At 40.6% G+C, this 11,842-nt stretch overlaps 1 protein-coding gene across 1 annotated transcript in view; it reads right to left on the reverse strand.

The window, feature by feature from the left end:
- Positions 1-3,380: 3,380 nt before the first annotated feature.
- rhbdl3 (rhomboid, veinlet-like 3) overlaps positions 3,381-11,842 on the reverse strand; it is a 52,430-nt gene continuing 43,968 nt past the window's right edge. The window contains exons 6-8 of the mRNA XM_083971710.1: positions 6,906-7,006; positions 6,064-6,124; positions 3,381-5,221 (exon numbers count right to left, since the gene is read on the reverse strand). Coding sequence (XP_083827836.1) covers positions 4,950-5,221; positions 6,064-6,124; positions 6,906-7,006 — 434 coding nt within the window. The 3' untranslated portion in view covers positions 3,381-4,949. The remainder of the gene's footprint in view (positions 5,222-6,063; positions 6,125-6,905; positions 7,007-11,842) is intronic.

Consider the following 11,842-nt stretch of genomic DNA (forward strand, 5'->3'; position numbering starts at 1 on the left):
AATTAATGTGATAACTCATCTTTCAGACGTTGTAGGCCAAACTTTGTGCAAAATTCTATTTTTGAGTAAATCCGGGATGAAAGTGTGTATTTTTTTTTTCGCATTGGATAATGCAGGCGCACGGATTATACGTCAGCCTGTACACGATTCACCAGCCACTGGTATTGGATCCGTAATCCGTCATTCAAACGTAGAGACACGCACACACACACAGAGCACGGGCTCGCCCCAAGCTTTGAATATCCCGCCCGCTCGATAACGACCAATCAAATTCGTTTTCCTCACTCGGGTAAACTCGTGTTGCAGCTCGTGACAACTCGGCGCGACAAACAGGACAAACGGCCATTTCTGTACACCTTTAAAGTTAAACAATATCAGTAACTTTTAAGTACCTCTGATATGACAAAAAGCAGTTTCCATCAACCAAAGATCATACCTGTGGGCACACTTGCATTCACCCCTTGACCTTACACCAAAATTGGGATGGTTATTCTAGGCCTGATTTGAAGCTCGGGTGCGGTGAGGCCTGAAAACCTTTAAGGCCACTTCACTCAAAAATGAGCAGAAATAAAAAGCATGTGCATGCATACTGATTCAGTAAGTAGGCTACTCACAAATCCAAACTGAGTAGTTAGTTGGATAGCAGGGGAAATGGGGTGATGTCAGTCACAGTTAGAAAACAGCCACGAAGAATCACAGGACGGAAACAGCAGGGTCCATCCACTGGGAAAACCGCTTCGACAGCTCTCTCTCCACAGCGTCCATCTCTTATTTTATTTTATTTGTTTATTTGACTAGGACTAGCTATGCACAAGATTTCAGTAAATGTGACAGAGTCAGGTATTTACACTGTGTTATGTTGTGTATGTATTTTTGTATGTATTGTATTATTGTCTCAAGGAAATTAAAAAAATCGAATGCAACTGGACTTGGTTATTTGTCCAGTTGCATTCAATTTAGATTTCCTTGAGATAACTATGACCTGGACAAATGAGAATATTCACAGGCTTATTGTATTATTGTATTATAATGTGTATGAATTTCTAACTATGGATTTCTCTTTTTTCTCATGAGTTCAACACCAAATCCTTCTATACACCATTCTAATGTTTGGTTTTTACAGCAGGACACAGCCCCCTGCTGCTGCCTCCTGGGCAACAACAACATTTGTTTTATTCTATTAACGATGATAAACATCTATTTAAAAAGATAATATTACTCCACATGTCCAGCTTTGGGGACATGTAACATCTTCTCACTATATGTAAATATACAATGTGTGGTTTCCTATAAACTAAAATCATGAACAATCATGAGTGACAGACCGGCAACCTGTCCCCTATCACCGTCTCTCAGCTGGGAATGGCTGCAGCCCCCTCTGCATGGATAAGCGGCATCCCTCGTGCAAAAATACAAAACCTAAACATGGCACTAGGTGTCAGTGTTTGACAGAATGTGGACATCAATCTGTTTTTCTGAGTTGACACAGACTCTGACTGATATTGAAATCACAAGATATACCGTAATTTAAAAGCAGCATTTTAGGAATGTACAGACATGCAGAAGAAAGAGAGGACCAGCAAGACAGGATTTAGAGAGCAAAATAAACCGTTTGGAAGTGTGGGACCACAATAACAGCTGAAAGACAGAGGAAAATAAACAGTCAGCAGGGAAGGTCATTTTCTAATGGTCTGTTTTCAAGAGGATGTGCATGGCTACGTGTCCAATCTGTGATTTTGAGAGACTGCATCTGTTCAGTAGGCTATCACATATGTCAATCACAACATATGGACACAGTTCACATCCTTTTAATAGGATGATCTGACACATCAGCGCTGAGGCCCTTTCACTGGACAAAATTAATGGTAGAGATGAAGGGATAGCAAAATGGTTATACTACTTTTGAAGAACTGTTAACTGCGCTTTACTTGACGTGCAACTATTATACCTTCCACATTTATCTGACAGCCTTTGCATACTTTGCATATCCAGATTAATACAAAATATGATCACAAAAAATAAGTTATGATGTATAAGCTACCATTAGTTATGTAAATTAGCCACACCCCGTGTGTTATCAATATTATTGAAAAACTACTTTAAGTGCATCTTGATGCAAATACTTAGGTGAGATTATTTAAATAACAGATTGTTTTAACGTGGTCGTACTACTTTGACTCATGTAAAAGCTGTGAGAAGCCTTCTCCTTCCACCACTGATTATCACCATATTTTAACAGTCAGTATGTTCTTGTCAGAAACACTGACAACAATTATTAATCAAACAGTGTTAACTGTCAGCTATCTCTGTAGTTGCGTGCAGCAAAAAGGTGTGAAATGCATATTTCAACAAATTGTAACAAGTGCTGTTCGCAGCAGGCAGCATAAAAGCAGAGACAATGCAAACACATTCAGACTGATTTTCCTTCCCAGCAGCCTCTGTTGTCTCCTCTTCCTCACCAAGGTGACTGACTACCTCTGAGATGCTTAGTAGCTTTCCTTGGCTGTCTAATGAATTTTTCATTGTACGTCTTTAAATCCGCAATTCTCCATATGTTTTCAATGGCTAGACAGAGAGGACGTTCAGTGGCAGCTTAAGGGGTCCCTTCTCCAGATGAATTATGGCTGTTTCTTGTATGCTCATACATTTCATTGATCAGTGTGACATGTGCTTTTTTTCACAAAGGCTCTTAAACCTGGCTCTCCACTCTGGGGCCCTGAGCGCTCGCTTAACACTGGGTTGAGGCTAATCTAGTTTCAAGGCTGCAGACCTGCTTAGTCTGATCACATTTCTTTGTACAATGGGAGGTAATTCCTGTCCCTGGATATTGAATAAAACCTGCATTTGTGCATGTGTGAGTGCATGTATGACTCGTGGAAAGGTCACTTTGAGGTTATTTGGCAGAGTGACTAGGTTTAAATGATTGAAAACTGTCATTCACATCCACAGAGCTACAGTATGTATGTATGTATATCCTCATACACACAGCCATACAATGAAAATGACAAACTTGACACACTTTCTAGTTTTCTCTTTGTTTTTTGTGGGGGGGTTAAACAGCTGAATCATAAAAGAATAAGTATTAGGTATAAACCTAGAGGATAGTCAGATTCATATAAGTGGGGGCAAAAATCCAAAGAAATCATGTTTTGTTTCTGTATAAAACTGTTTAATGTACTCCAGTATGTACATATCAAATCTACAAAATATGCACAATGTTAAAATACTGTCAGTGATTTACCCCTCACTCTGTTTTGTGTCATAGCCCTTATTATGTACAATCCCAGACCATCTTTATGACCAGTTTTTTTGTTTTGTTTTGTTTTTTAAATAGGATACATACAGGATATAGCTAATATATCACAATGCAGACTGACCAAACAATTTACACAACATACCAATATCACCAAGTAAAAATAAAATCATCAGCAAATGCATGTTAAAATATTAATCTGTATTTAATTACATTATAATAATGTTTGTGCGAAGCAGTTACCAGTGTAACATGAGGTTAAAGTACAGTACAGTTTGAGACTTACAGCTTAGGACTGGCGTCGTTTTCTATCCCAGTTCAATCAATTAACAATTTAAGTTGTGACAGCAGCTAATGAGAGAGAATTGATTTGCTTCTTTCCCCCGCTGCTTCCTGAACTGAGAGTGACACGACCCCAGCCCTGATGCAGTCGAGGTCAGGCATGTGTGCTCTTCTACATTTGGTAATGAGAAAAATACTTGGATTTATTCAGAGCGGCCCAGCTCACCTCATTGGTGAAAGTGTTCATAAGTCCAAATTCCACTTTCCTCAATTCACCGCTTTATCGGAGAATAAATAAACTCCTGTCACTTTGAAATTTTCAAACATCTCAAAAATCACTGCAAAAGCCCAGAGGGGACAACAAAAAGGACAAGCGCTTGACTGCACTTCTGGGCTGTTCCAAGGTTATTGGTGAGAAGTTCAGATCATGAAAAATTTCTGTTACATTCCACTGACTCTTTACAGACAAAATTAGATTATTTTTTCTTACACAAAAGCAATACTTGTCAGGGATGTGCTCTCCCCCTGGTGCTTGTAGCAATATTTTGGCATCATTTTTAGAAAGCTTAAAGTCTGAATGGCACTTCTGCTTCTTTTTTTCCTTTTTTTTTTTATCAGTACACACAATGGTACAATTGTCGCACTCCTTGCACACAAACGCACACATACACTCACAAAAATGTCAAAGACAAAAGTTTGAGGTTCAAATAGCGCTGAACACAAATTAATCCTTCTCTGGGGAAGTGCCAAATGCTAAAGGCAACACTGAATAGCAACCCACATTTCCCTTCAAAGGTAAATTTGTGATAGCTTTTGAAGGTTATTGTAGTCTATTTATTCTATGCTCTCTCTATACTGTGAAACTTGTTTTGCATGTACCACTCATGTGCTGCTTGTAAAAGTGACAAAACACCAGCTAAGCCTAAATTCTCACATGATCTTATTCTTCATGTGCTAATGAAGAGGGCACAGGCAGATAGCAGTTTTTAGGAGCTTATTTTGTCTGACAGCAGTGTATACTAGAGGGTTTTGCTGCTGTTACCCTACACAAGAGGCAATTGTGCAGAAATACTTTCACAGACTGATGTCTCACGAGTAGGCACCGTTGGATTGAGGAGGAAGAGGCAGAGAAGGTTAAGCCATGTGAACAGGACTGTTCCTGCTGTGTTAAATCCAAGGCTTTTCATTTGTCAACACATTACTGTCAACAAAAGTCCTACACGCATCCAACAGAGATGAAGACAAAAAGGAGTTGGAGGGTTGTGATGGCAAGGATCAACCTAAAAAGGTAGCTGGTGGGATGAGACAAGCAAAGTGGGTTGTAGCCGGTCAGGCATCCCTGTATCAGACCCAGGCATCTACTGATGGAGGAGTAAATTGGGTACAGTGTCTTTTCTGCCTTTGATAGACCAAGTCACGGCGGTGGAGGAAGTCGCACATCAAGCAGGCTGTACGCAAAAATGTTCCAGAAGACAGCGCAAAGCACAAACAAGGTGTAGACGCAGAAGAAGATCCAAAACAGGGATTGCTCCTGGAGTCGCTGCTCGTAGTTCTGCAGGACCACCACGCCCAGTGTCAGACCGACCATCACCCCTCCCAGGTGAGCTACAAAGCTGGGGTTGGGGCAGGGAGGAAAGGCCGGAGGGTAGAACCGCAACCACACCGCCCGACCAAACTCTACACTCACTGTGAGCAGAGGGGAGAGAGAAAAACACATTAGTCAGCTGTGAGCACATGTTATACAGTATGTAGTTCTTGACAAGTCGCTCACAAATCAAAATGAAAGAAGGCAGAATTATTAGAGCTACTTTAATCCTGTTTTCAGAAAGACAGATGGCTGTTCATGTCACATCTTGACCAGAATGAACTTGGACAAGGTTTACAGTAATTACCACTGGTGACAATTTTGTGTTGATTGAAAAGAAATATTTTTTAATATTGTTCAGTTCCACATTTCTATAAAGATCTGGAAGCCCTGGCACAATATGATGGGTCAAGAGCAAACACGTCTTGTGGTTGAGATACAAAAAAAGACCAACACATGAGCCAGCAATTTTCCTCAATGACATAAAATTAAAACTAAACTGGTGAGCTTCCCAACTAAAAATGATGGTCCTGTTCTCAATACCTCATTCTGGACAAGGTTGCATATGGTTAAACATTTTCAACTGGCTGTTTCCTTTGGAACAATTATATTTCTAAAATATGGAGCCTTGGCTGTAAGAGGAAATTCTGGTGATTGGAGGTCTCTTCTGCTGAAAAGTAATTTTACAATAGGTGGTTCTATGCACGATTTTTATTTTCAACAAATCCCAGATAAAAAATAAAATGAACAATTGGTTGATCTATAAAGAACGTTTGAAAAAAGTAAAAATTGCCCCAAACAAAAACATTATTAACTCTTGTCACATAACAGCCGGTACAAAAATCTCCAGTGCTCAACTGTCTGTGTGGTCTTTTCATGGAATGTTGACCAAAAGGAAGAGAAAGAGGTGAAAGTGAACTGAGGCCTATTTATCAAGACTTACTGCACACCAGAGCCATGGCCATCCGGAATAACTTAAACTGACACTTCATTCCCGACCAGTTCTACAAAAAGTGGGAGAAAGAGAGGATAGAAAATTCATGAGGACATTTTCAAGTTCTGATGATGAAGACAGAACAAACTGTGCTAGAAGGTCAAGTCCTCCTCACACACACACACACAGACACACACACACACACACACACACACACACACACACACACACACACACACACACACACACACACACACACACACACACACACACACGACATTACATGAGATCACACCCTTTGTCTCAATTCCCATCACTTTTGAAACCCCAGAGACACTCTGACCCCCAGACTGTATTAGATAATATGATTTTAGCTGGAAGCAGGGAGATAAACTCCTCCACCCTGAGCCCAAGGATGTTATGGAGGAGTACAAAATGAGCACCCTGTTCCACATAATAGAGGTTCACCTTGAGTGGTGTTTGCCAAATGTGTGTATGATGACCCACAGAAGAAGAGTAGACCAAACAGAGCACGCACAGATGTCAAAGGGCAGCAGAAAGCCGAGGGATGGGATTTCCTCCCATGCTGTCACATAAACATGTGCACAAGCTCAACACACACTCTGATCTTTGGGGGACAAGTTCAACTGATAGTGGTGGGGAGGAATGTATGGCATCTGTAGATAGAGAAGCACCTGCTAGGCCCCCGGAACAGGCTGCTTTGATGATGGGGCAGCGCTCTGTGGTGACAGGACAGGGCTGAGTGATGGGATAATCATCCACACACACCCACGCACGTAGATCCACACACATACACATAGACACACACACACACACACACACACACTTACCATTACAACATTAGCCAAATGTGCTGAGACCAGGGCGTACACTCCCCCGGATGACCCGACCACTGGAGCTGTCATATCAGTGACAGACACCGCCAGAGACCCTGTGGTAATGAGAAAGGTCACAGCTCAGTTATCTTGATTTTAGTCTCAAAGTAACATGATCTCTGTCTGTCAATCACAATCATGCCATTAAAAAAAAAATCTACACAAGAAACTACAATAAAATCTAGCAGTGACTGATGTTTTTGGTTACTTATAGCTGCAACACTAACATATCACCTTTTAAACCTTTGCACACACAGCAGATAAAGAGCAACATTAGAATTCATTCAGAGTATTTTTTTTCTGACCACCTCATAAATAAAAGTCTGACTTCCTGTCTCCTTTTAACTTTGTTTTTTGTTCTCTAGCAACCCCTGAGGGAAATATCTGGCTCTTCAGCTACATACATGCTCCAATATGTTCACCAGCCAACCTTTCATGTCTGCAGCTTGGTGCTGAGCAACTGGGGTAGAGTGGATTTTCAGAGATTTCCATCACAGAGACAGCTAGACAGCTACAGACCGTCTGCAGCTGAACACGACACGTTGATACTGAACGGTAGGGTTTTAGGCTATAAAAACCAAAACAATGAGCAGAAAGATGTTGTAAAGATAAGTAGAGCAGGAGAGCTGCAGAGTTACGAGAGGATTTTCTGTGGGGTTTTGTCTTTACTGTAGAAACTAACCATTTCTTGATCCTCTACAGCAGCTTTAAAGTGCTCAGAAAAATTGAAAATGTGCTCATCTGTCATCCATGCAGACTGGGTGAACTCCCTCTGCTGATGAGGATCAAGTGATACGATGTAAAACTCCAGAACGGCTCCTTTATAGACCTTTTGATGTGAATGTTTTCACAACTAAATTAGATTTATTCAGCCTGGAAGAGAGCCACTCATGGGAATAAACATTTCTACAGTGCAAAATGGCATCGTATTTTATTCATTTGCCCGAAAACGTGTCTTGTGCCACAATCTTGAGTTTGAGCTTTCACTATTCAGGAGAAAATTTTAATCTTTTTTTCCCCCTCACTGGGTCATACTGTGAGACGCTGTGACTAAATGGCTAATTTAAACTGCTTTTATACAAGCTGTGACCATTTATGCTCTGAAAACATCTATTTTATATGGCATAAAGCCGGTTTTGCTACTCACTGTTTCATATGTGTATTGTGAATAGGCCTTCATGAATAGAGGCTTGCTCATACTGTACCAGCACACATTGTGATTTTTTTTTTTTATAAAACAAATGCATTCATACAAACTTGGCTGCTCCAAACAGGGAACCGCTGTCTTTAGCACCTTAGTGCCAATTCACTGAATGCACAAAAGATCCAATCAAGCATTGAAAAGTCTCCAAAAGAAATGTGCTCTCACATTCTCTGCACAAGATAGAATAAATGAAAAAAAGGAGACAGAGAAACCTCTATTTGGACTATTAAATTACCCAAACACAAACTCTGTCTCCTCTTTCTCTGTTACTCATTTTCTTTCTTTTCTTTTGCTCACCCCACCCTCTCGCTCTGTCTCCTTGTGCATACACTCCATCCTCTATTCATTTCGCAGTACATCTTTTCCCTCTCTTGCTCCACAGCACTGGCCTGTGAGCATTATCGATGCAACGGATGAGACACAATTGCCCAGACTGCGTAGGTGAGCACATGCAGCCAGTGATGAATGGGCTTCTGCTTTTCCGCTATGTTCATCTAATTTTTACTCTCTCAAATACTAATATGCTTTATTCACAAAACACCCAAATGCCCATATGTTTTACATTCATATTTACACAAGTCCCAGAAATATTATGTAACACTGCAGATTTAAGCATCAAGATTTAGACTGGAGCTTGGAGCTAATTGGTTGACATAACTCAAGGTCCTCTTACGAACACTTTACAGCATCAATAGTCTTTATCTATGGGATACAGAAGAAAAAAGGTGTAAAAAGCTAGGAAGAAGACTTTGATTTAAAGTTGTTTTGTCAAACTATTGTAAGTTGTTTCCCCTTTTCTTGCACTCACTATAAAACAGTTAAATATTGATGTCCATGTTAGAGTTTTCTGGCTCTGGTTCACATCTACTGTATGGCAGTCACAGATGAAACAGTTGCACCAACAAGTTTCCGTCTCCTGCATCTATTTGCACAGGGAGCAAATAGTTTTGTTTCATTTTGCTTTTGACCAGATTAAAACCCGATTAAAATGATTAATGGTCAAGATTTTTCTTTGGCATGTGATTTGCTTGTTGGTCTCATATTATAAGCTCGACAGAAATTTGGAAGTGTCATGTTTTATCCAAAATGCTGTATAGATTTCTTCTTATGGCCTAAAAATAAAAGTCCTGCGCGCCTTCTCAGTTAGGCTACTTATGGCTGTGAAACCATCACGCTGGGCTTAAGATCAAACCCAGGCAGGAACATCTCAGGTAACTCTCATCTGATATTCTATTTTTAATCCCTCATCCTTGAAGTAATTCAGAAGCAAGGACTTCATGGTAGATAAACAAAAATAAACGTAAGTAAATGAACCCACTGAAGAGTACAATCCCATTTTGATATTTAAGCCTGTGCGATTTCTGGTAAAATTGCAGTTTGCTAAGCTCAGCCATAGCTGGAAAACCAACTCACTAAGCTTAAGCCATGTTGTGAATTTATGCATTAATGCAGTTGTTTAGTCTGGATGATGCTCAGCGCACATTTAACTCAGTTCCACCCAGCTTTGTTTAGTCTCTCTCTCTCTCTCTCTCTCTCTCTCTCTCTCTCTCTCTCTCTCTCTCTCTCTCTCTCTCTCTCTCTCTCTCTCTCTCTCTCTCTCTCAAACATACACAAACATCAGGGTACATTACACTGAAGACATACTGTATATAATTACAGAAAGGGCTCTGGTGGTCATAGATATCAAATGCATGCAGAGGGATGATAGGATGAGCCATGGCATCTCAATCATGATTCTATTTATGGGAGTGGGCTCCAAATGAGGCTGGAGACACACACGCGAAAAAGCATGCATATTAGCACAAATTCAGCGTACAGATGTGCAAACAATAACTCACTGCATAGTGTTTACAAATACATCATTTAAACGTCACAGAAAAATGAGTGAAACTGAATCCTCTTGATGCCCATGTAAGAGTTAGAGTTAAATTATGGAATACTACATGATGTGAGCAATAACACCACTACACTGCAAACACTGAAAATGATTTGTATAAAGAATCAGTTTGCACATGTACCAGAGAATGGGAACCCCAGTGGAGTTGTGGAAGTAATGGAGTTGCATGTTTTTGTTCTGCCACCAGTTTTTTATTCTTCCACGGTTTTGAGATGAGGAATGGGGGATACACAGTCCTGAGGGAATTCAGTGATAACATGTTCTCTGTGTAACAGAGTTTGGTGCACACAGTGTTTCCACATTGTCCTCTGCACCCTTGTTGCCAACCAAAGACAGGCTTTGACCCATCTTGGATGCAAGAGGAAACACTCTTCCTAACTCAATTGAATTCCATGAATCTGTGACCCCAGCCTCCTACCTACGAACCCCACCCTCCTCCCAGACAGAGGAGAAACAGTTTCCCTGATTTATTTACAGTTGTAAAAACCCACCCGATGTTTTCTTGCATGTGTCTGATAAACCTTCAGAGGGCCCTGAAATTATTCAAAATTCTCAGGGATAACCCCAACTGAGTTTCAGATCGGTGCATTTTCAAAGGAGTGTGTGATTGAAAGTGAAATGAAAGAAAATTTTAAAAGCTGGAACTGACATTTAGCACCAGACAGAAGTTTCTTCTTTTCCTTATGTGTGGCCTTCCCAGGTGTGTGAACCATAATGACAGCACAGCACGGTGGTGTAATAACAGCATCTGACTCACCAGGTCATTAAACGCTGTAGAGTCATCTAAGCTGCAAAGCGATTACACACACAAACACACACCCGCTTATTCTCAGAGAGGCACACACACCGTTATCTTCTCTCTAACACACAAACAGCGGGGGAGATTGATTCATGTAAGATTCCAGGTTCTTTTCTTGTCTGAATCAATCCTGCACATAATTAGTTATAATTAAGGTAGATCTGGTAACAATACATTTAAAGTTTTAAATGAACCATCTATTAGAGCCTTTTAAAGTGCTGTAGATTACTTAGAGAGACACTGAAACACCTGATCTGGTGCAACTCCACCTTGTAGTTCCTATGTTTAGGAAGTGTGTCTGAGCAGGGTGACCTCCATCCCTGTAATTAACTTGGTTTAATAACATGATTATAGCACTATGGTCGCAAGTGCACACAAACACACAAAGACGCACAAGGGCACAGTCTCTCGTAGTCCCTCAGCAGGCCCCAGGAGACCTGTACTTTTTGGAGTCAAAAGTGGCATTTCATTTATCTTTGCTGCTCCCACACACTGCAGAGACACAACCAGGGGGGGTGGGGGGGTTATAACGTTGATCATAAGAAAAATCTACAGTTTCACTGCGTGTTGAGTGAATTGAATTTACAAAGTCATTATTGTGGCCTTTTATGAGTGTGTTCCACAAAGTGCCCCCCCCCCCCCCCCCCCCCCCCCCCGTTAGGGTTGAGGGTCTATAGAGGGTCATCGACCTCTCTCTGAGTCATTACTTGACCCCTGAACTCTGCCTCGACCCCTGTGTGTGCCAGCTGAGTCCCCGCTGTTCACTAGCTTGTTGTGTTGGCTGTACGTAAGTAGCAAATGTAAAGTCATTACTTGTGTTGTAACTGTTTACATTACCTAACACTTGACGAAAATCCTGGATTAGGTAATAAAAAAAATAAAAAAATATGTAAGAAATGATCAATTAATATGTTATTTTTTCAATTCACTATTACTGAAACAATGTTTGTTATGTTTTGAGTGAAAAACTCAAATTCATTTGTAGAGAGGGA

Source organism: Trachurus trachurus, assembly GCF_905171665.1.
Source record: "Trachurus trachurus genome assembly, chromosome: 1".
Taxonomy (NCBI): Eukaryota; Metazoa; Chordata; class Actinopteri; order Carangiformes; family Carangidae; genus Trachurus; species Trachurus trachurus.